The sequence below is a fragment of the Scyliorhinus torazame genome, chromosome 1 (assembly GCF_047496885.1).
Source record: "Scyliorhinus torazame isolate Kashiwa2021f chromosome 1, sScyTor2.1, whole genome shotgun sequence".
NCBI lineage: Eukaryota > Metazoa > Chordata > Chondrichthyes > Carcharhiniformes > Scyliorhinidae > Scyliorhinus > Scyliorhinus torazame.
The window spans coordinates 25,308,928-25,334,591 of record NC_092707.1 but is presented as its reverse complement, the minus strand read 5'-3'; the positions used below and the strand labels follow the sequence as shown (position 1 = coordinate 25,334,591).

The 25,664-nt window shown below is 46.4% G+C and overlaps 1 protein-coding gene across 1 annotated transcript in view; it reads left to right on the top strand.

Annotated features, from left to right (window-relative positions):
* Positions 1–25,664, top strand: part of LOC140391644 (seizure 6-like protein) — a 522,156-nt gene that overhangs the window by 481,319 nt on the left and 15,173 nt on the right. The window contains exons 13-15 of the mRNA XM_072476384.1: positions 12,007–12,201; positions 18,819–18,851; positions 20,016–20,130. Of these exons, the coding sequence (XP_072332485.1) occupies positions 12,007–12,201; positions 18,819–18,851; positions 20,016–20,130 (343 nt within the window). The remainder of the gene's footprint in view (positions 1–12,006; positions 12,202–18,818; positions 18,852–20,015; positions 20,131–25,664) is intronic.

Below are 25,664 nucleotides of genomic sequence, written 5' to 3'. Positions count from 1 at the left end.
AGGATCGATTCCCGACTTGGGTCACTGCCTATGCGGAGTCTGCACCTTCTCCCCGTGTTTGCGTGGGTTTCCTCCGGGTGCACCGGTTTCCTCCCACAAGTTCCGAAAGATGTGGGCCAGGATTCTCCGATCCCGCGCCGGGTCGGAGGATCGTCGGGGGGGGGGGGGTCATGAGAATTGCGCTACGCCGTTCTGAAGCCGATTCTCCGGCTACAGGAGAATCGGTGCCAAACGTGCCCGCGCAGTCATCGCTGCACCGATCGGGGGCCGTTGAAAGTGTCCCCCCCCCCCGGCGATTCTCCACGCTCGACGGGCTGAGTGCCCACCGAGTTCCGCTGAGTCCCGCCGGCGTGAGTTACGTATGGTCCTACCCGGCGGGACCTCGGAGTTCTGGCTGCGGGAAGGCGGGGGCATCCGACTCCGGGGGGGGGGGCCTCCATTGTGGCCAGGCCCGCGATCGGGGCTTACCGATCGGCGGGAGGGCTAATTCCAGGTGGGGCCTATGTTCCTCCACGCCGGGCCCCTTCCTGGCTCCGGCAGATTGCACAGAGGCCGGCGTGGAGACGACAACCCACGCACATACGCGGACCCGCGCCGGCCGTGGCACGCATACGCGGACCCGCGCCGGCTGTGTCGTACCAGCTTTCGAGCGAATGGCACAGCCAGACTAGCCCCCTCAGAAGGGGTGAATGCCTGGGCCTGGAGGCCCGTTGACGCCAGCGTCCCTCGTGCCGATTTTGACACCGGTGTCAACACTTTGCCGGGATTACGGAGAATCCCAGCCATGATGTTAGGTAATTTGGACATTCTGAATTCTCCCTCTGTGTACCCGAACAGGCGCCGGAGTGTGGCGACTAGGGGAGTTTCACAGTAACTTCATTGCAGTGTTAATGTAAGCCTACTTGTGACACTAATAAAGGATATTATTATTGCGTGCAAAATCCACTCAGTCACCCAAGGCCGGGACCCTGGAGATGTGAGGCAGCAGTGCTAACCACTGTGCCACCCCGAGGTTCCCTTCTTAAGCAGAGTGTCAGGTTCAGACTGAAAACCAGCGTATATGTCTCCAGGTACAGAGTCAAGTTTTTTTCTCTGAGCACCGAGAATCGGGGGAAGGTGGGGGGGATGGTTCGCTGTCTCTGATGGGGTGGGACCTGACAGAGCCAGCTACAGCGATCGGGGCAACCCGCTGTGCACTGCAAATAAACTCCCCCCGCCCCCCCCTTCCCCCTCCCCCTCAAGTATTGGTGTGACCTCCCCCCGCCCCCCCCCCCCCCCGCCCCCCCCCGCCCCACCCTTCCCACCACCACGCAAGTATCGGGTTCACTCCCCCACCCACCCACCTCCCCCACTGCCACTGCGGATGCGCGGATCCTGTGGCCCCCAGTTGATGCCGGTCGCTCCAGTGCCCTGCTGGCCCCTGCAGGGGCCAGAATTGCTGATCCTCAGGCCGTTTCCGACGGCATCAACACTTAGCCTCAGGATCACAGAATCCCGCCCCATGTCTGTGGCTTTAACAAGGTACAGTTTCCAGAGTGTACTAATCCTGAATCACCCTGGGAAGAAAAAGCAGGAGTATTGTTACCAAGACCCCAACAACCATGGGTTTTGCCAAGTTTCTATTAAAAAATAACTTGCCCTTCGGAATGTTGCCTTTCTCCACATCAGACACCAAAGAAGCCATATGTCACCGTGTATCTATCCGAATGTTGTTGTTATCTCTGGGTTGTTGCCCGTGCCACGTGATAGTGAGATGAGGAATAGGGATAGAGAGCAATTAAACACGTGGCTACAGGGATGGTGCAGGCGGGAGGGATTCAGATTTCTGGATAACTGGGGCTCTTTCTGGGGAAGGTGGGACCTCTACAGACAGGATGGTCTACATCTGAACCTGCGGGGCACAAATATCCTGGGGGGGGGAGATTTGTTAGTGCTCTTTGGGGGGGTTTAAACTAATGCAGCAGGGGCATGGGAACCTGGATTGTAGTTTTAGGGTAATGGAGAATGAGAGTATAGAGGTCAGGAGCTCAGATTTGACGTCGCAGGAGGGGGCCAGTGTTCAGGTAGGTGGTTTGAAGTGTGTCTACTTCAATGCCAGGAGTATACGAAATAAGGTAGGGGAACTGGCAGCATGGGTTGGTACCTGGGACTTCGATGTTGTGGCCATTTCGGAGACATGGATAGAGCAGGGACAGGAATGGATGTTGCAGGTTCCGGGGTTTAGGTGTTTTAGTAAGCTCAGAGAAGGAGGCAAAAGAGGGGGAGGTGTGGCGCTGCTAGTCAAGAGCAGTATTACGGTGGCGGAGAGGATGCTAGATGGGGACTCTTCTTCCGAGGTAGTATGGGCTGAGGTTAGAAACATGAAAGGAGAGGTCACACTGTTGGGAGTCTTCTATAGGCCTCCAAATAGTTCTAGGGATGTAGAGGAAAGGATGGCGAGGATGATCCTGGATAAGAGCGAAAGTAACAGGGTAGTTATTATGGGAGACTTTAACTTTCCAAATATTGACTGGAAAAGATATAGTTCGAGTACATTAGATGGGTCGTTTTTTGTACAGTGTGTGCAGGAGGGTTTCCTGACACAGTTTGTTGACAGGCCAACAAGAGGCGAGGATACATTGGATTTGGTTTTGGGAAATGAACCAGGCCAGGTGTTGGATTTGGAGGTAGGTGAGCACTTTGGGGACAGTGACCACAATTCGGTGACGTTTACGTTAAGGATGGAAAGGGATAAGTATACACCGCAGGGCAAGAGTTATAGCTGGGGGAAGGGAAATTATGATGCCATTAGACGTGACTTGGGGGGGGGATAAGGTGGAGAAGTAGGCTGCAAGTGTTGGACACACTGGATAAGTGGAGCTTGTTCAAGGATCAGCTACTGCGTGTTCTTGATAAGTATGTACCGGTCAGGCAGGGAGGAAGGTGCCGAGCGAGGGAACCGTGGTTTACCAAAGAAGTGGAATCTCTTGTTAAGAGGAAGAAGGAGGCCTATGTGAAGATGAGGTGTGAAGTTTCAGTTGGGGCGATGGATAGTTACAAGGTAGCGAGGAAGGATCTAAAGAGAGAGCTAAGACGAGCAAGGAGGGGACATGAGAAGTATTTGGCAGGAAGGATCAAGGAAAACCCAAAAGCTTTCTATAGGTATGTCAGGAATAAGCGAATGACTAGGGAAAGAGTAGGACCAGTCAAGGACAGGGATGGGAAGTTGTGTGTAGAGTCTGAAGAGATAGGCGAGATATTAAATGAATATTTTTCGTCAGTATTCACTCAGGAAAAAGATAATGTTGTGGAGGAGAATGCTGAGCTCCAGGTAAATAGATTAGATGGCATTGAGGTACGTAGGGAAGAGGTGTTGGCAATTCTGGACAGGCTGAAAATAGATAAGTCCCCGGGACCTGATGGGATTTATCCTAGGATTCTCTGGGAGGCCAGGGAAGAGATTGCTGGACCATTGGCTTTGATTTTTATGTCATCATTGGCTACAGGAATAGTACCAGAGGACTGGAGGATAGCAAATGTGGTCCCTTTGTTCAAAAAGGGGAGCAGAGACAACCCCGGCAACTATAGACCGGTGAGCCTCACGCCTGTAGTGGGTAAAGTCTTGGAGGGGATTATAAGAGACAAGATTTATAATCATCTAGATAGGAATAATATGATCAGGGATAGTCAGCATGGCTTTGTGAAGGGTAGGTCATGCCTCACAAACCTTATCGAGTTCTTTGAGAAGGTGACTGAACAGGTAGACGAGGGTAGAGCAGTTGATGTGGTGTATATGGATTTCAGCAAAGCGTTTGATAAGGTTCCCCACGGTAGGCTATTGCAGGAAGTACGGAGGCTGGGGATTGAGGGTGATTTAGAGATGTGGATCAGAAATTGGCTAGCTGAAAGAATACAGAGGGTGGTGGTTGATGGGAAATGTTCAGAATGGAGTACAGTCACAAGTGGAGTACCACAAGGATCTGTTCTGGGGCCGTTGCTGTTTGTCATTTTTATCAATGACCTAGAGGAAGGCTCAGAAGGGTGGGTGAGTAAATTTGCAGACGATACTAAAGTTGGTGGTGTTGTCGATAGTGTGGAAGGAAGTAGCAGGTTATAGAGGGATATAGATAAGCTGCAGTGCTGGGCTGAGAGGTGGCAAATGGAGTTTAATGTAGAGAAGTGTGAGGTGATTCACTTTGGAAGGAATAACAGGAATGTGGAATATTTGGCAAATGGAAAAGTTCTTGAAAGTGTGGATGAGCAGAGGGATCTAGGTGTCCATGTACATAGATCCCTGAAAGTTGCCACCCAGGTTGATAGGGTGGTGAAGAAGGCCTATGGAGTGTTGGCCTTTATTGGTAGAGGGATTGAGTTCCGGAGTCAGGAGGTCACGTTGCAGCTGTACAGAACTCTGGTACGGCCGCATTTGGAGTATTGCGTACAGTTCTGGTCACCGCATTATAGGAAGGACGTGGAGGCTTTGGAACGGGTGCAGAGGAGATTTACCAGGATGTTGCCTGGTATGGAGGGAAAATCTTATGAGGAAAGGCTGATGGACTTGAGGTTGTTTTCGTGAGAGAGAAGAAGATTAAGAGAAGACTTAATAGAGGCATACAAAATGATCAGAGGGTTAGATAGGGTGGACAGTGAGAGCCTTCTCCCGCGGATGGAAATGGCTAGCATGAGGGGACATAGCCTTAAACTGAGGGGTAATAGATATAGGACAGAGGTCAGAGGTAGGTTCTTTACGCAAACAGTAGTGAGGCCGTGGAATGCCCTACCTGCTACAGTAGTGAACTCGCCAACATTGAGGGCATTTAAAAGTTTATTGGATAAACATATGGATGATAATGGTATAGTGTAGGTTAGATGGCTTTTGTGTCGGTGCAACATCGTGGGCCGAAGGGCCTGTACTGCGCTGTATTGTTCTATGTTCTATGTGGTAATCAGTCACACCAACACCATTCCGCAGTCTCTAGGGCCTTAAGCCGACCCTTCTATTGCAGTCCTTTACCAACCCCCCCCCCCCCCCCCCCGCTCTCTCGTCCGCCACTCGTCTCTGATTAAAACCAGTGTGTGGCCATTCATCCAGTCAAAGGTCACTGTCCAACCCCCTGCTAACTCCAGATAATGTGCACCACCATGCCAAGTGTTGACAGTACAGCCGTGCCAGCCAGATGGCAGTGGGATGGCACTCCCACGGCAGCCTGCCATTCAGATTCAACTTCCATAGTTGCGGCCTGTTTATCCAGATGGCAAAGTGGATTGCAGCACCTCGGAGAGGAGGGAAGTAAATGAGACTCCTGACACCTGCTGTCACGCTTTGTGGCTGATTATGCGCAACTTTGGCACCAGGCACCAGGGAGCCTGTGGCCTTGTTCGCCTTGCTGTCACCACAGCATCCCTCAGACGCAAGGGGTGAAAATATACAGCAAACACATGGATAAATGCAATTCTAAATCCGAGGAAAGCGGGTCTCGTTTTAAAGGGATATCTAACGGTATTTTCCAAGGACTTGAGCAAGACAACTTTCACAATGCCTGATGGATGGGGTGACTTGACTGAAGTATCCTGAACAGTCTTGTCAAGTGTAAATGGGAAGGATTTTTCCCCTTGTGGGTGGGGACCAGGGGGCATTGTTTTGAAATTAGGGCTCGCCCTTTCTTAGGGCAGAGATGAGTTATCTAGGGGGATGGCAGGGAAGGCAGTGCAATGTTCCTCCTGCAGAATGTTTGAGGTGAGGGACGCCTTCAGTGTCCCTGCTGATTTCACCTGTGGGAAGTGCACCCACCTCCAGCTCCTCAGAAACCGGGTTAGGGAACTGGAGCTCGAGCTGGATGAACTTTGGATCATTCGGGAGGCAGAGGTGGTCATAGATAGTAGCTTCAGGGATGTAATTACTCTGAAGAATGACGATAGATGGGTGATGGTGAGAGGGGCTGGGAGGAAGCAGTCAGTGCAGGGATCCTCTGTGGTCGTTCCCCTCAGTAACAAGTATACCGCTTTGGATACTGTTGAGGGGGACGACCTACCAGGGGTGAGCCACGGTGAACGGATCTCCAGCACTGAGTCCGTCCCTGTGGTTCAGAAGGGAAGGAGGGAGAGCTGGAGAGCAATAGTTATTGGGGACTCGATAGAGGGACAGATAGACGGCTCTGTGGCAGCGAAAGAGACTCACGGATGGTATGTTGCCTCCCAGGTGCCAGGGTCCGTGACGTCTCGGACCCTGTTTTCAGAATCCTTAAGGGGGAGGGGGAACGGGCACAAGTCGTGGTACACATCGGTACCAACGACATAGGTAAGAGTAAGGACGGAGATTTAAAACAGGAATTTAGGGTGGAAGCTGAGAGCCAGGACAAACCATGTTGTCATCTCTGGTTTGCATCCGGTGCCACGTGCTAGCAAGTTGAGGAGCCGGGAGAGAGTGCAGATAAACACGTGGCTGCAGGGATGGTGTAGGAGGGAGGGTTTCAGGTACGTGGATAATTGGAGCACATTCTGGGGAAGGTGGGACCTGTACAAACAGGACGGTTTGCACCTGAACCAGAGGGGCACCAATATCCTGGGAGGGAAATTTGCTAAGACTCTTCGGGGAGGGTTTAAGCTAATTTGACAGGGGGATGGTAAAACGAGCTGTGTTCCAGAACCAAGTGTTGAGAGTAGTGAGGTACTGAGGAGGGTATCAAGGTCTCAGGAGTGTACCGGCAGACAGGAAGGTGGGTTGAAGTGTGTCTACTTTAATGCAAGGAGCATCCAGAATAAGGTAGGTGAACTTGGAGCGTGGATTGGTACTTGGGACTACGATGTTGTGGCCATTACGGAGACATGGTTAGAACAGGGGCAGGAATGGTTGTTGGAAGTTCCGGTGTACAGATGTTTCAGTAAGAGTAGGGAAGATGGTAAAAGAGGTGGAGGAGTAGCATTGTTAATCAAGGATAGTTTAACGGCTGCAGAAAGGCAGTTCAAGGGGGATCTGCCTACTGAGGTAATATGGGCCGAAGTTAGAAATAGGAAAGGAGCGGTCACGTTGTTAGGAGTTTTCTATAGGCCCCCAAATAGTAATAGAGATGTGGAGGAAGAAATTGCAAAGCGGATTATGGATATTTGTGGAGGTCTCAGGGTAGTTGTCATGGGTGACTTTAACTTTCCAAATATTGATTGGAACCTCTATAGGTCGAACAGTTCAGATGGGGCAGTGTTTGTACAATGTGTGCAGGAGGGTTCCCTGACACAATATGTGGATAGGCCGACAAGAGGGGGGGCCACATTGGATTTGGTACTGGGGCCAAGTGTTAGATTTGTTTGTGGGAGAGCACTTTGGAGATAGTGACCACAATTTGGTGTCTTTCACTATTGCAATGGAGAGGGATAGGGCCATACGGCAGGGCAAGGTTCATAATTGGGGGAGGGGTAATTATGATGCGATTAGGCAAGAATTAGGGAGCATAAGATGGGAACAGAAACTGTCAGGGAAAGGCACAAATGAAAAGTGGAGCTTGTTCAAGGAACAAATACTGCGTGTCCTTGATAGGCATGTCCCTGTCAGGCAGGGAGGAAATGGCCGTGTCAGGGAACCATGGTTCACAAAAGCGGTTGAATGTCTTGTCAAAAGGAAAAAGGAAGCGTATGTAAGGATGAGAAAACAGGGTTCAGTTGGGTCGCTTGAGGGTTACAAGGTAGCAAAGAATGAGCTCAAAAAAGGGCTTAGGAGAGCTAGGAGGGGGCATGAGAAGTCCTTGGCGGGTCGGATGAAGGAAAACTCCAAGGCTATTTACTCATGTGAGAAATAAAAGAATGACCAGGGTGAGGTTAGGGCCGGTGAAGGACAGTAGTGGGAACTTGTGCATGGAGTCAGAAGAGATAGGAGAGGTGTTGAATGAATACTTTTCTTCAGTGTTCACCAAGGAGAGGGACCATGTTTTTGAGGATGAGAGTGTGAGTCAGGCGGGTAGGCTGGAGAAGGTAGATGTTCTGAGGGAAGATGTATTAGCAATTTTGAAAAACCTGAGGGTCGACAAGTCCCCTGGGCCAGATGGGATATATCCTAGGATTCTTTGGGAGGCAAGGGATGAGACTGCAGAGCCTTTGGCTTTGATCTTTGGGTCCTCACTGTCCACGGGAATAGTGCCAGAGGACTGGAGAGTGGCGAATGTTGTTCATATGTTCAAAAAAGGGAATAGGAATGACCCTGGTAATTATAGGCCAGTTAGTCTTACTTCGGTGATCGGTAAGTTAATGGAAAAGGTCCTGAGGGATAGGATTAATGACCATTTGGAAAGATGCAGCTTAATCCGGGATAGTCAACACTGATTCGTGAAGGATAGGTCTTGCCTCACAAATTTGATTGAATTCTTTGAGGAGGTAACTAAGTGTGTAGATGAAGGTAGAGCAGTTGATGTCGTATACATGGATTTCAGTAAGGCGTTGATAAGGTTCCCCATGGTTGGCTCATGAAGAAAGTAAGGAGGTGTGGGATAGAGGGAAATTTGGCCAATTGGATAAGTAACTGGCTATCACATAAAAGACAGAGGGCGGTGGTGGATGGAAAGTTTTCAGACTGGAGACCAGTTACCAGCGGTGTACCACAGGGATCAGTGCTGGGTCCTCTGCTATTTGTGATTTTTATAAATGACTTGGCTGAAGGGTGGGTCAGTAAATTTGCTGATGACACCAAGGTTGGTGGAGTAGTGGATGAGGTGGAGGGCTATTGTAGGCTGCAAAGAGACATTGATAGGATGGGCCGAAAAATGGCAGATGGAGTTTAACCCTGATAAGTGCGTGGTGATTCATTTTTATAGGACAAATTTGAATGCGGATTATAGGGTCGACGGCAGGGTTCTGAGGAATGTGGAGGAACAGAGAGATCTTGGGGTTCATGTCCACAGATCACTGAAGATTGCCACTCAAGTGAATACAGCCGTGAAGAAGGCCTATAGTGTGTTAGCGTTTATTAACAGGGGGCTTGAGTTTAAGAACCGTGGGGTTATGCTGCAACTGTACAGGATCCTGGTGAGACCACATTTGGAGTATTGTGTGCAGTTCTGGTCACCTCACTATAGGACGGATGTGGAAGCATTGGAAAGGGTGCAAAGGATTTTTGCCAGGATGCTGCCTGGTTTGGAGGGTAGGTCTTATGAGGAAAGGTTGAGGGAGCGAGGGCTTTTCTCATTGGAGTGGAGGAGGATGAGAGGCGACTTAATAGAGGCTTATAAGATGATGAGGGGGATAGATAGAGTGGACATTCAGAGACTATTTCCTCGGGTGGATGTAGCTGTTACAAGGGAGCATAACTAAAAGGTTTGGGGTGGGAGATATAGGAGGGATGTCCAAGCTAGGTTCTTTACTCAGAGTGTGGTTAGGGTGTGGAATGGACTGCCTGCTGTGATAGTGGAGTTGGACACTTTAGGAACTTTCAAGCGGTTATTGGATAGGCACATGGAGCACACCAGAATGACAGGGAGTGGGATAGCTTGATCTTGGTTTCGGACAAAGCTCCGCACAACATCGAGGGCCGAAGGGCCTGTTCTGTGCTGCACTGTTCTATGTTCTATGAGGTGAATTATTTTCTCTGAGAGGGTTGTGTGACTTGGGAACTCTCTGCCTCGGTGAGCGGTGTAGGCGGGATCATTGAATGTTCTTAAGGCAAAGGTAAATAAATCCTTGTCAGGCAAGGGAATCAAAGGTTATCGGGGGCAGAATGGAATGTGGATTTCGAAACACCAATAGATCAGCCATGATCTTCTTGACTGGCGGAACTGGTTCGAGGGTCTGAAGGGCGTATGTTCGGATATAGGGACTACCCAGTGCAACGATAAGCAATATAAAATGAATATATGTATTACTAAAACCTTTACATTGCAAATTCCCCACGGTTTTGAGAACCCTATAAAGAGGAGAAAAAGAAGTGTGGAGCGTAGGCAGGGGGTTGGCGTCGAAAAGAAGAATGGCATATGTTCATACAAAGTATTTTTCATGATCACCTCAAAGTACCTTGTATCTTTGCTTTCCAGTTGAGTGGCCTCTGTGGGGGCACAGGCAGTGCAGCCAAACTCAGACTTGTCCTCATCCACAGTTTCACCACCCTCTCCAAGGGGCCAGTTTGAGTACCCTGACTCAATTTCTTCCCAGTCGGTGCCCACCAGCTATTGGGGTCTGAGATCAGGCAAATTAGCTCAGGTGGCACACTCTGGAATGAAGAGCTTGTCATAGGAGCAGTTGAGGACTCTAGGTCTGTACTCGTTGGAGGAAAATCTAGGGCAGCACGGTAGTTTTGGAGGGAAGCACGGTAGCACAGTGGGCAACACGGTAGCGCAAGTGGATAGCACTGTGGCTTCACAGTGCCATGGTCCCAGGTTCGATTCCCCGCTGGGTCACTGTCTGTGCAGAGTCTGCACGTTCTCCCCGTGTCTGCGTGGGTTTCCTCCGGGTGCTCCGGTTTCCTCCCACAGTCCAAAGACGTGCAGGTTAGGTGGATTGGCCATGCTAAATTGCCCTTAGTGACCAAAAAGGTTAGGAGGGGTTATTGGGTTTCGGGGATAGGGTGGAAGTAAGGGCTTAAATGGGTCGGTGCAGACTCGATGGGCCGAATGGCCTCCTTCTGCACTGTATGTTCTATGTTCTAGAACCCGAGGGCACAACCTCAGACTGAAGGGACGATCCTTTAGGACAGAGATGAGGAGGAATTTCTTCAGCCAGAGGGTGGGGAATCAGTGGAACTCTTTGCCGCAGAAGGCTGTGGAGGTCAAATCACTGAGTGTCTTTAAGACAGAGATAGATAGGTTCTTGATTCATAAAGGGATCAGGAGTTATGGGGAGAAGGCAGGAGAATGGGGATGAGAAACATATCAGCCATGATTGAATAGCAGAGCAGACTCGATGGGCCAAGTGGCCTAATTCGGCTCCAAGGTCTTGTAGCCAATTGCACTCCCATCTGTACAGCTTGGCCGATCACCGGCATTGTCACTTTATCAACAGAATCCTTGGAACTAAACAGCATGATTCACATCTTGCACTGGCAAATTTTGGCCATGAAATTGTGCAGCCTCCTCCTGTTGGAATTCCAGTCAGCAGAACTGCCCAAACCGATATTCGGGGAATTCAGCATAAACCAGTTCGCTTTGTCTCTCTGCCTGTTCTTTGGGATTTCCACCGGCACTCTTCTACTGCAACAATGGTAGGAATCCAGGAGACACGCCAACAAATTTCAGGGCTTGTCACCATTCAAAGATTACTGGGCAGATCAGAACAAGGATTATGGATGTATTTTATCTTTACAACAGTCGTATTTTGTCAGGATGAATGTCTGTTGTAAAATGCTAATACACTGTAACTGCAGGTGAGAAACACAGCCCATCTCTCAGGTCAGTCATTAAACCAAGACCCCACCTGCCCTCTCAGATAAAAGCTGATCCCGCGACACCATAGGGTTAGAGTTAGTATGGTACGGTAGCACAGTGGTTAGCACTGTTGCTTCACAGCACCAGGTTCGGCTCCCGGTTTGGGTCCTGTCTGTGTGGAGTCTTCACGTTCTCCGGGTTTCCTCCGGGTGCTCCGGTTTCCTCCCACAAGTCCCGAAAGACGTGCTTGTTAGGTGAATTGGACATTCTGAATTCTCCCTCAGTGTAACAAAACACTGTGGCGACGAAGGGATTTTCACAGTAACTTCAGTGCAGTTTTACTGTAAGCCTACTTGTGACACTAATAAATATTATCATTGTTTCGAAGAACAGACAAGCTCTGCCCAGTCTCCTGGGCAATATATCTCCCGTAACCAATTTCAGCAAAAAACAAATGAACTCATCATTATCCCATTGCTGTGTGGGATCTTGCTGTGTGCAAATAACTGTCGTGTTTCCTACGTTACAACAGTGACTACACCGCAAAAGTTCTTAATTGGTTGTCAAGTGCTTTGAGAAACCCTCTGGTCATGCAAGGCGTTATGTAAATGAAAGTCTTTCTTATTACTCCCTCTTGCTTGTGATAGCCCTTTGCCCACCATCTGAAATATTTCCTCCCTTACTTCTCCAGCTGAGGAGTCCGTAGCGTGTGAGAACCCCGGACTACCAGAGAACGGTTACCAGATTCTGTACAAGCGGTTGTACCTACCCGGAGAGACATTGACCTTTATGTGTTATGAAGGGTTTGAGCTGGTTGGGGAGGTCACCATCCGATGCATCATAGCTCATCCGTCTCACTGGAGTGGGCCACTGCCTCTATGTAAAGGTAAGGCATTGTTACACATGACGTTCAGAGCGCTATGCGTTGCAAGTAAACCAGGGTGATTCTGTGCTGGCTCGGTATCCCCAATATTACTGGCAAGACTGCCAACAGTCTTGGTGTAACCAGAACAATAGAGCAATTGAATCAGGAGATTTGCCGGTGCAGAGGTTGCAGAGAAGATGGAAACCAGACCAAGGGATTTGTATTGTATCGTATAAAATGAGGTTCAATTTTACGGGGCTGGAGTTGAGGCAATGGGGCGGGGGAGAGAATGTTCAGTTGTTGAGTGTTTTTTGTCTGGGTGGTGAATGGAGCTTTGCACTGTGCCTCTGTTAGGAAAGGGGAGCTTTGGCCTAGTGGTCAGCATTGCTGCCTCACGGCGCTGAGGTCCCAGGTTCGATTCTGGGTCACTGTCTGTGTGGAGTTTGCACATTCTCCCCGTGTTTGCGTGGGTTTCGCCCCCACAACGCAAAAATGTGCAGAGTTGGTGGATTGGCCACACTAAACTCTCCTTAATTGGAAAGAATAATTGGGTAATCTAAATTTATAAAAACAAAAAAGAAAAAAAGGAAAGGGGAGCTTTCAGGACCTCATTTAAACGAATTTGCCGAACTATTAAAAGTGTTTTAAGGGAAAGTTGAAAAGAACTTTGAAGAGAGAGTTCAAGAGGGCGTTAAAAGAGGATCCCATGCAGACACGGGGAGAATGTGCATTACCTTAAAAGGCACTCGCCAAGCTAAAGGGAAGAAAACCCACCAAGATGGCCCATTTTTGAATGGCCTGCAGTAAGTAGCATCTTAAAGTGTTAGGATTGAAAGGAAACATTGATCTTGATCAATCATTTTGCATTGGTCTACCATTGGTCAATCACTTTGCAGCTACCTACAGTGGCACCCAAATGTGGAAGGATTTAAGCCTCAAAACTTGACTTTATTCTTAGGCACATTTTACATGACAGCGTAGAAGAAAAGCAAAAGAAAACCTATGAACAGCTGACTCAATCCCAAATGAGATAGATACTAGTTTTGAAAGTAAGTCAACCTAGAAAACAAATAATCACACTGAAAGTGCAGCAGGATGTGGGTTTGTAAGTTAAACCGGGGGATAAAAAGGACATTCCTTCTGTAATATTTCAGATAATAAACCATATATGCATTGCAAGTAGGTACCGTCATGTAAACGCTAAATACACTCAGTTTATTTTCTGAGCTTTCTGGGAGCTCAATGTCTCTTAACTCACCAATACTCCACCCTTTGCACTATTATCAAGTGGGTTTCCCAGGATTTTGGAACTTACAATGAGTACAACCATTATCATAGAATCCTTACAGTCAGAAGGAAGCCATTCAGCCCATCGAGTCCACGCTGACCCTCCAAAACAGCACTCTACCCAGGTCCATTATGCCGCCCTATGCCCGTAACCTGCACATCCCTGGACACTGAGGGGCAATTTGGCATGGCCAATCCGCCTAAACCACACAACTTTGGACTGTGGGAGGAAACCGGAACACCCGGAGGATCCCATGCAGACACGGGGAGAATGTGCAAACTCCACACAGACAGTCACCCAAGGCCAGAATTGAACCCAGGTCCCTGGCGCTGGGAAGTAGCAGTGCTAACCACTGTGTCGCCGTGCCGTCCTTGGGAAACAACCATTTACATATTTGGCATGCAAGCAACAATACAGGACATTGATGAGACCGCACCTGGTGCACTTTTGGTCTTCTTACTTAAGGAAGGATATACTCGCGTTGGAAGCATTCAGAGAAAGTTTATTAAGCTGATTCCTGGAACGAGGGAGTTGTCTTATGCAGAAAGGTTGAGAAGGTTGGACCTGTTATTCCTTGGCGTTAAGAAGAATGAGAGGTGATCTTATTGAAACATATTAACAGGGTGGATGCTGAGAGAAGGTTGGCTCATGAGGACTGGGTAAGGACTGGGTCTTCCAAAAAGGCTCTTAACTTTGAATGTGTTTTAATTCTTTGCAATCCAATTTTGAAATAAACATTTTCATACTTTGATCATTAAATTGTCTTCGTCATTCGGCGGTCCAGCTTTGTTATGGAGCATTCTCGCCATTAGGTCCATTCATCTCAAATCAGTTGCCCAATTGATACCCCGTTGACTATAAATTACAGAGTGCACTGGTGGCAGTGTGTTAGAGATCACACAGGGAGGCCGCGTTGCTGTGGCAACATTCACATTTACGTGCATGTTGTGGCCTGGAGCAATGGATAGTGATGCTGGAGGCTTCAACATTGTTTGCATCAAATGTCACACCAGGAATCTCTCCTGCCCTTACCACCTGGCATTGGAACGTGCTGCAAGCATTGGCAGGTTGTCAATCAACCTGTTTGACTGCATTATGAATACAGCTTCCTTGGCCATTAACCAAGAGCAAGAAACACTGCACCACAGACCTCTTTTTTTTAACATTCATGTGATGTGCTCATCTCTAATTGCCCTTGAACTGAGGGGCATTAAAGAGTCCATCACATTGGTCTGGAGTCTGGGTGGCAGGGTCCCTAAAGGGTATTAGCGCCCCGATCTGTGAGATAAAAAGATAAAGATAAAGATCCTTTATTGTCACAAGTAGGCTTACATTAACACTGCAATGAAGTTCCTGTGAAAAGCCCCTAGTCGCCATATTCCAGCGCATGTTCGGGTACACAGAGGGAGATTTCAGAATTCTCAGCTGGTACAGGAATTGAACCCGCGCTGCTGACCTTGTTCTGCATCACAAACCAGCTGTCTAGCCCACTGAGCTAAACCAGGAGCCGATCCTGCTGGCAAGCTTACCTGGCATGCAAGCAACAATACAGGACATTGATGAGACCGCACCTGGTGCACTTTTGGTCTTCTTACTTAAGGAAGGATATACTCGCGTTGGAAGCATGCAGAGAAAGTTTATTAAGCTGATTCCTGGAACGAGGGAGTTGTCTTATGCAGAAAGGTTGAGAAGGTTGGACCTGTTATTCCTTGGCGTTAAGAAGAATGAGAGGTGATCTTATTGATCCTGCTGGCAAGTGCAGGAAATCTCTCTGGGTGTGGCCTCGACGGGGAGAAACTCCCCGAACCCCCCCGAAAAATGCCAGGTCAATCTCGGCACTGCAGCCACTGAGAAACACGCCCCCCAACCCCCCAAAGCGCGCCGGAAACCGGACATCGAAACATTTCGGCTGAATCGCGCCCGCCCTGTCTGTGGAGAAAGGAACAGAGCAAACGATCAATTGGCTATCAGCTGAACTGGAAAGAAATCAGTGATTTCAGAGTTTGTCAGCAAGTTTGTACGCAAGTACAGAGGTTGGGGGAAGTGGAGAGGGCTGGGGAAAAGAACAAAGGGAACACATCTGTGTTGGAGGCCAGGGCTGATTAACAAATGGGAAGATGGTGCAAGGCCACAGATGCTGCCTGATCTGCTGTGTTCCACCAGCGTTTTCTGTTTTTATGACGGTAAACTGGTGGCCATGTGTTGGGCTACCTGCTATACCTGATCTGCCCTACATATGAAAAATGCCACACGATAGGCTTGACTCTTGATGCACTCAGGGTAATTAAGGATAGGTAATAAACACTGCAGTGAAAGTGCTACCCACTCGTTGGAAACAAAAATAAAGCTGCCAACCAAATGAAGCATTGAATTAAGTGAATATCTATGAATGCTGATAGTGTATCTTTGCACTACACAATCGATGAGTGTAGTGATAGAAACTCCAGGGGAGCACCAGTGGATAAAAGCAATGGATGGTCTATTTAGAGACACTTACTTCACATTGCACACAGAGGGCAGCACGGTGGCGCAGTGGTTAGCACTGCTGCTCACAGCGCTGAGGACCCGAGTCGCTGTCCGTGTGGAATTTGCACATTCTCCCCGTGTCAGCGTGGGTCTCTCTCCCACAACAGATGTGCAGGGTAGGTGGATTGGCCACGTTAAATTGCCCCTTAATTGGGTAATCTAAATTTTTTTTTAAACAAATTACATACAGGAACATTACACCACTAGACAGCTACTCCAACTCATCTCCTAGACTAGACCTGGTCTGCAAGTTTTAAAAGCTCCCAGGCCGTTGGAATCGCGCACGCTTTGTCCTGATTGATCGGAGCGTCACGTGGCCTCCAAGGTATGCCGTGACCTCAGTCGGTGAGGTCACATGACCCCCGCCCTGTGCGTCATAACAACGGGTTTCTGTGTATTCACTGTCCAGACTCTCATATGACGCATAGTGACTCAGGTGAGGTATTGCCATACTGTTACCATTGGAAGAATGATAGGACACTGTAGAAAAAGCTTTCAAGAAAGCGAGAAGTGATGACTGTAGGTATTTCAGAGATATCGTATTGTATGCATTTGTTGCAGTAAATTTTAAAACCTGGTTCAGTGTGTGTATGACTGCTGCAGTCATGTTTTTTTTTTTTTTATCCTGGTTTGAAAGACAGCTAGGTTTTTGGAGCCAGAGATGCAATTAAAGCATTGTAAAAGAGTAGTTAATTAAAGACATTGTGTTGGGTTCAGGAAGATGATGTATCTGATGGGAGGAGCCAGGTTTGAAGCAGTCAGGTGTTGAGGTTTTCAGTTAGATTTGGCTGGAAGGTGAGCTGAGAAGGTTTCTGAAGAAATACAGTCAGAGATTCTGCATTATTCTGACAGGGGGGGGGTCAGGTCCCTTTCTTTCAAGCAGTCTCAAAAGATCTCTCTTTCTCAAAGTGGAGTATCCAAGACATTTCTATACAGCAAGTATTCCTGAGTGGCAACTGTTTTTCAAAGTGGATTGGGATCGGAGATGGTTTTGATGTTTCAGTGGGAATAAAGGCAGCAGTTAAGGGGTATTGTGGCAATGTATTGATTAGCATTGTTTAAGGGGCAATTGTAAGCTATTTACTTGTGCGACATAAAAAATATTTTAATATTGTGTTCATAATAACATTTTCTTTTGATATAACATATTCTTATTTTACATCAAATTGCTCCGAGAGTGAAGTATCTGTTGCCCACAGTCTTACAAAATTAAAATAAAATATTTGGGGTTTTTGTCCAGTATCCTAGACACTGTTGGGATCTGATCCAGGATTGTAACAGTGAAGCTTAAGGGGTATGTGGACAATGCAGGGATGTATATATGGCATGCAGAAGCAAAGGCTTGCCTTTATACAGCACCTTTCATGCCACCAGAAATGACAAAGTGGGGGCGGCGCAGTGGTAGCATTGCTGCCTACGGTGCGAGGATCCGGGTTCAAATCCCAGCCCTGGGTCACTGTCCATGTGGTGTTTGCACATTCTCCCCGTGGGTCTCATCCCCACAACCCAAAGATGTGCTTGTTAGGTGGATTGGCCACGCTAAATTGCCTCTTAATTGGAAAAGAATAATTGGGGACTCTAAATTTTTTTTTTAAAGAAATGCCAAAGTGCTTTACAGTTCAATGAAGTACTTTTGAAGTGTAGTCACTGTTGTAGGAAACATGGCAGCCAATTTGCATATAGCAAGCTCCCACACACAGCAAGGCAATAATGGCCAGATAATCTATTTCTGTCATGTTGGTTGAGGGATGAATGTTGGCCGAAACACGAGAGAGAGAAAACTCCCTTGCGCTTCTTCGAAATAATATCATGGGATCTTTTATGCCCACCTAAGAGGTTTAACTACTCAGTTGGAAAGTCAGCGCTGCCAACACTGCGTCATTGTCTTGGTTTTGCACTGAAATGTCAGCCAGCAGTTCTGCACACTTAAGAACATAAACATAAGAACTAGGAGCAGGAGTAGGCCATCTGGTCCCTCGAGCCTGCTCCATCATTCAATGAGATCATGGCTGATCTTTTGTGGACCCAGCTCCACTTTCTCGCCTGAACACCATAACCCTTAATCCCTTTATTCTTCAAAAAACTTTCTATCTTTATCTTGAAAACATTTAATGAAGGAGCCTCAACTGCTTCACTGGGCAAGGAATTCCATAGATTCACAGCCCTTTGGGTGAAGAAGTTCCTCCTAAGCTCAGTCCTAAATCTACTTCCCCTTATTTTGAGGCTATGCTCTCTAGTTCTGCTTTCACCCGCCAGTGGAAACAACCTGCCCGCATCTACCCTATCTATTCCCTTCATAATTTTATATGTTTCTATAAGATCCCTCCCGCATCCTTCTAAATTCCAACGAGTATAGTCCCAGTCTACTCAACCTCTCCTGGTAATCCATCCCCCTCAACTCTGGGATTAACCTAGTGAATCTCCTCTGCACTCCCTCCAGCGCCAGTCAGTCCTCTCTCAGGCAAAAACACAAGACTGTGCGGTGGCTCATGACCCGATAATCTTCTGATTTAGAGACAAGAGTGCCACTAACTGACCAACTCACACAGATCTTTGAACATGCCCAGCACTTGGGCAATCCGGCATGCGTGTTTGTGTTCCTGAGCGGGACGACAAGCGATTTTTTTCTTTGCTCAGGATCCACCCAGGCACCTTGACTGGGTTTAAGTAAAACTGTGGTATTTGGGCAGCATATAGTTTACCTGCGTGATGTTGCGCCATGACATGTACTTACAAGATTGGCCTGGCGAGGCCATCCTTACAAAGAATTGCACAACCTGCTCAAGTGTTTTCAAAAGAATCTCTTGTTTGTTTTTATTTTCAGCCGCTCAATACGGCTTCGAACACTCGTTGGAAGGTAAGCTGATGGCAGGGTTTTAACTGTCACTGCGCACTGACTATAAAAAGATTTAATAACTGGGTGGGCATGAATGTAGAATGCCACTCATTGCCAACTTTAATAATTATGACAAAATGCTCCTATTCTTGTCTGGGAACATCGTTTTTAAGCTGTTCAAGAAAGGTTTTACAAAAAGTATTTTGGTCTGTATGCATTGTGAATAATTCCTGAGTCATGGCTCTCTTCCGCCGGGGATAGCTGTATTAGATGCAGAGTATTGTTCCCTCAATACCATCCAACCAAATTCTACTAGGTCACATATAATGTGGTTTGGATGCAGAATTAAGGTCCCTTTACAAGGTCCTAACAAGCGCTTTCAGGTCAAGAATAGCATGTGATAAATGCAGAATTCCCATCTTCTTCCATATTATTGACCTTCAATGTTAGAATCAAGCTCTTCCAGGCCTGATGGGTTCAAAGTAATGCTAAGCGCCTCCTGTCAAACCATCCCAGGTCAGATATGGCATGAGTTGGATGTAGAGTAAAGCACCATCCATGGGCGAGGTAGGGTATGGATTGGATGTATATTTCCCCTGTAGTGCTTCTTTTATTCATTCATGGGATGTGGGCTGTCGCTGGCTGGACCAGCATTTATTGCCCATCCCTGAGGATAGCAAAGGAGTTTGAAGAGATCAATTCTGTATCGATGGTGCGAAATGCATTTAAAAACCACCTGCTTTTCAGTGCAATATATCCAGGATTCACTCAGCTCCCTTTGAAGAGAGAAGTGTTGCACTTTCCGATGGTGGGGGCAGTTCGCAATTGGGTGCTGATGGGATCTCTGGTCCCGCCGATGCCGACGGGGTTTTGCATGCCCAATACCCTCCGCTGCCGGGGTAGGTGCCACGGAGCGGGGGTGGGGTGGGGTAGGGGGGGGAGGGGTTGCCATCGTGGGGCAGGAAGATCCACCGGCAGGAAGGACCGGAAAATTTCTGCCCTATACCTCACTTGCAAAGAATGGGAAAATGTCCAAAGTGCCAGGCTAGACCTTTAATCCTTAACAGAACCAAGCTTCAGCAGGAAGGAGTGCTTTCAGGGAAAGACAAGAGAAAATAGAAAGAGGCTAAGCGTGGAAGAGAGCTTTGCTATAATAAAATCACTTCTCAGTTGCTTTCCCTCCAGTATCAGAGACAGCTGTGGAGACATCAATGGAAGGTGGGAATATGGCCCTGGCGATTTTCATTCCCATCCTCATCATCTCCATACTGCTGGGAAGCGCCTACATTTATGTTACCAGGTAAGTGAGCAATTATCCCTTGGACTCTGAATATTGTGGTACTTTAATAACACAGTGCAAACTCACCTAGCCTTTCCCTGTGGCATCTCCCCAAACCGCAACCTCCACCGCCCAGAAGGGCAAGGATACCAGGTGCATGGGTACACCAAACACTGCCATCCCCCTCCCCCCCCCCCCCACCCCATCCAAATTCCCCTTCAAGTCATGCACTGTCCTGACTTGGACATATAATGACAGTGCCTTCAGCTTAGCAGCACTAGGAGAAGAACCTGCTCCACATGGATCATAGCAATTCGAGGAGGCAGCCAACCACTACCTCTGAGGAGCAACGAAGGATGGGAAGCAAGGTTCACCTCTTAGGAATGGATCATTTTTTTAACTAATAGCTTTTAACTGAATCTAATTTCAACACTAGTTTACTTATCATTTCTGGATACAGTTATGACGCTTATGGGTGTTATTTTTTATATATAGCAAGGTGAAAAATGTTCGCTGTTCTGTGATATCTGTGGCAGTTATCAGGTGCGCATCAGATATAGCACGGGTTAGTTGTAACGCTCTCTACAATGCCAAATATGGCATTTGATATTAGAGGACTTGAAGATTGCTGAAAATAGAGACATGTTGTCAAAGCTTTTCATATTGCACTCATCAGGACAGGTGTATAAGAAAACCAATTGTAAAAGGAACAACAATTTATACTGCATGAGACGAGAGTGCTGCATGATTGGGATTTGATTGGTAGAGGCATCGCCATGGAGCATGCACCAGGGAACAGTTAACTGCCAACCTTTTTTTCAAATTCAAACCAGGCAGATTGACTCTGATCGTTCAAGGCATTACCATGAAGAATGAAGCAAGGAATGGCTGTATGCCAAGCTTTAGTTTAGCTGCGAAAGACGCTATGCGTAGACATGCTCCTTCTGTCTGCAAAGGACAGGGGACCTGTGTGTGAATATACATAGCTTCTAATATATATAAGTAAGCCACACTTGCTAGCCCGACTGACAATCTTAAATTGGTTATTAATGTAATTTTAGCACAATCAGGATTGTTAAGTAAGTGCTGTCCAATCGCAGAATCATATTGTTTTTTTTATAATTTTAGAGTACCCAGTTCATTTTTCCCAATTAAGGGGCAATTTACCATGGCCAATTCACCTACTCTGCACATCTTTGGTTGTGGGGGCGAAACCCATGCTGTCATGCGAGAGTGCCTTTAAGAACTGGGTGTTTAAGCAATGTACCTTTAAGAAAACAGTGATGTCATAGAGTGGGTGGAGCTCAGCTCAGCCATTTTGCAGTTTGGTTTTGCAGTTAGTTTAAAAAGTGCCTGGCTGGTTTTGCTGAGAGCAACTAAAAAGTGCTTGGCTAGTTTTGCTGAGAGCAGTTTAAAAGTAGAAAGCCAGTTAGAGACAGCAGCTTGAGAAGTTCTGGTTTGCTGTGATTTGCTTGAAGGGAGAAAGCCAGGTTTTGAGAAAGCAGCGTGGGTGTGTCTGTGGGTTTCCAGAGAGCTGCGTGAAGAAAGCAAGGTGCTGGAGCTGAAGTCACCCAAGCTAATATATCTCTGCCATTCTACAGAAAATATATATATCCTTTAACCTGATGTGATACTGTTTAAAGGTGTTACGTCTCTTGGAAGCCTGCAACAGTAGTGGACTCGCCAACACTAAGGGCATTCTAATGGTCATTGGATAGACATATGGATGATAAGGGAATAGTGTAGATGGGCTTTAGAGTGGTTTCACAGGTCGGTGCAACATCGAGGGCCGAAGAACCTGTACTGCGCTGTTATGTTCTATGTTTGAAGGAACATTTTAAGGAGTTATTTACTGCTGCAATGTTTTCTGAGTTATCTTTGAAGTAAGGGGTTTTAAGAGATCCAATGTTTATATAAGATGTTAAGTTGAGTTCATGGAATAAACAGTGTTTTGTGTTTAAAAACCCACGTGTCCATAATTGGAATCCCACATCTAGGGAAAAAGCCGTGAGCTAGGAAAAGCAACAAATCCATTAAAGGGAGAGGTTGGTTGAACTCCATGATACATTTTGGGGTTCTGAAAACGCCTCGCCCATAACAATTGGGGGCTCGTCTGGGATAAAAGTCTATCTATTGGATTGGCTTTTGTTAACTTAAAGACAGTGAAGGATTGTTGCTTTTCCGGTGTGGTATTTTAGTTTAAGTGGGGAGAGTGTTGTGAACAATGGCTCTTTCAGAGGCTCAGAAGTTTTTGGGGGTGGAGAAGGTCACACATAGTACTTTATGGACAGAAACGAAAAGCAGACTGTTGATTTGACAAAAATATTGCAGTTAACATTACCTGACAAAATGCGAAAAGATGAGGTAATTATGGCGGTGGTTAAGCATTTAAAGTTGCCTGAGATAGAGTTTGACTCATTGGAAATGGCAAACATTCAGTTGCAAATTAAACAAATGGAACATGAGAAAGAATTAAAGCGGCTGGAATATGAGAGTGAGAGAGAGGAAAAAGAAAGAGAGAGAGAGAGGAAAGGGAAAGTGAGAGAGAGGAATAAGAAAAGGAGAGAGAAGAAAGGAGAAAAGAAAGAATAGCCCTAGCAGAACAAAAGGAAAAAGAAAGGGAGATATAGATCAGGGAAAAAGATAAAGAGAGGGAGTTTGAACTTCAGAAAATGGCCATGAAACATGACAATCAGTTAAAATTGGCAGACATAAAGGGAAACGTACAGTTGGATGATAGTGATGAGGATAGTGAGAAAGAGCATCATAGTCAAAGGCTTTGTGGGAATCTATTTAAATATGTCCAAGCATTGCCAAGGTTTGATGAGAAGGAAGTGGAAGCCTATTTCATTTCATTTGAGAAGGTAGCTAAATAAATGAAATGGCCACAGGACATGTGGGTGTTACTGATTCAAACAAAGCTGGTAGGTAGAGCTAGTGAAGTGTTTGCATCACTACCGGAGGAGGTATCTGGAACGTATGAGGAGAAGAAATCCATCTTAAGTGCATATGAGCTAGTGCCTGAAGCTTACAGACAAAGGTTTAGAAATTTAAGTAAAGAATTTGGTCAAACATACATGGGGTTTGAAAGGCTCAAACAGAGTAATTTTGATAGCTGGATAAGGGCTTTGAAAATAGACCAAACGTATGAAGCTATCAGAGAAATTATACTTTTCGAGGCGTTTAAAAATTCAGTTCCTGATGTAGTGAGAACTCGTGGAAGAACAGGGTTAAAACTGTGAGATTAGCAGCGGAAATGGCAGATGATTATGAATTGGTTCATAAAACAAAGATCGGTTTCCGACATCAGTTTCAGCCGGTGAGGGATAGAAACTGGGGACATGAGGAATACTCAAGTGGTAAAGGTAAAGGTGATCTGATGGGAGACAATAAAGAGAGTGTACCTCAGATTAAAAGAGAAACCCAGGAGGGTGGAAAAGAATTGAAAAGTTTCAGATGTTTTCACTGTAATAAACTAGGCCATGTAAAGTCACAGTGTTGGTGGTTGAAGAAAAGCACTGGGATGGCTGATGTGGTAAAACAGGAGAAGACAGTGGGATTTGTTAGAGTGGTAAAGGAAAGCCCAAGGGAAGCGAAGGAGGTGCAAACGATTGTACAGCCTGTTCAAGAAGTAATTGTTAAGAAGGTGCCAGATGTCTTTAAAGAATTTACTTGTGTGAGTAAAGTTTACTCATGTGTATCAGGAGGAGCAGGTAAAGAAGTCACAATTTTAAGATTATATAGGGGCTAGTCAATCTTTAATGGTAAGAGATGAGGAATTATGTAGTTTGGGAAGAATGTTGCCAGAAAAGGTGGTGATATGTAGAATTCAAGGTGAGAGGAGTAGCGTTCCATTATATAAGGTAAGGTTGGAAAATCCAGTAAAGAGTGGTGAAGTGGTAGCAGGTGTAATAGGTAAATTATCTTGTCCAGGAATACAGTTTATCTTGGGTAATGATATAGCTGGATCGCAGGTGGGAGTGATGCCTACTGTGGTTGATAAGGCATTGGAAAATCAGTCAACTGAAGGGTTGAAGGATGAATATCCTGGGATTTTTCCGGATTGTGTAGTAACAAGGTCACAAAGTCACAGGTTAAGACAAGAGGAGAAATCAAAGAGTGAAGATGAAGTTGAAGTGCAATTATCAGAAATCATTTTTGATCAGATGGCTGAAAAAGAACAAGAACAGGTGGAGGATGAGGCGGATATTTTTAGTTCAGGAAAATTGGTGGAGTTACAACAGAAAGTTGTAGAAATAAAACGGATATATCAGAAAGCATATACAGAAAAGGAATCTGAGAGTATACCAGAGTGTTATTACCATAAAAATGATGTCTTGATGAGAAAATGGAGACCTGTACATATGCAGGCAGATGAAAAGTGGGCAGAAGTTAATCAAGTAGTATTGCCGGTAGGGTATAGAAAGGAGGTGTTGTGAGTTGCACATGAGGTACCAGTGGGAGGTCATTTGGGAATAAGGAAAACTCGAGCTAAAATCCAGAAACATTTTTATTGGCCTGTACTACATAAAGATGTAGTTAAATTTTGTCAATCATGTCACACATGTCAAGTGATACGGAAACCTCAAGCAGTGATAAAACCAGCGCCCTTAATACCCATTCCAGCATTTGAGGAACCTTTTACAAGGGTCCTAATCAATTGTGTAGGACCGCTTCCTAAAACAAAAAGTGGGAATCAATATCTTTTGACTGTAATGGATGTGTCTACTAAGTTTCCAGAGGCCATTCCAGTACGTAATATTACAGCTAAAAGGATTGTGGAGGAGTTACTTAAATTCTTTACTAGATATGGACTACCCACAGAAATTCAATCGGATCAAGGATCAAATTTTACCTCAAAGTTATTCAAAGAAGTTATGGATAGCTTAGGAATGAAACAATTTAAATCAACTGCATACCATCCAGAATCGCAGGGAGCGTTAGAAAGGTGGCATCAGCCATTAAAGACAATGTTCAGGGCGTATTGTCAAGATTATCCAGAGGATTGGGATAAAGGAATCGCATTCGTATTGTTTGCAATTAGGGATGCACCTAATGAAAATCGCTTATGAAAGGTATGATAATCGCTTATTGTCACAAGTAGGCTTCAAATGAAGTTATTGTGAAAAGCCCCTAGTCGCCACATTCCGGCGCCTGTTCGGGGAGGCTGGTACGGGAATTGAACTGTGCTGCTGGCCTGCCTTGGTCTGCTTTAAAAGCCAGCGATTTAGCTCAGTGTGCTAAACCAGCCCCTACCAAATTTAGTCCTTTCGAAATGAGTCTACCAAATTTAGTCCTTTCGAACTAATTTTGGTCATGAGGTAAGAGGACCACTTAAATTGATTAAGGAAAAATTGGTGGGTGAGAAATCGGAAATTACACTATTGGATTACGTGTCAAATTTTAGGGAACGATTAAACAGAGCAGGTGAATTGGCTAGACAACATTTGAAAGTTGCACAAAATGGGATGAAACGGGTAGCGGACAAGAAATCCAAAGTTCGTAGTTTTGCCAGTGGGGATAAAGTTTTAGTGTTGTTACTAGTGGTAGGGGAG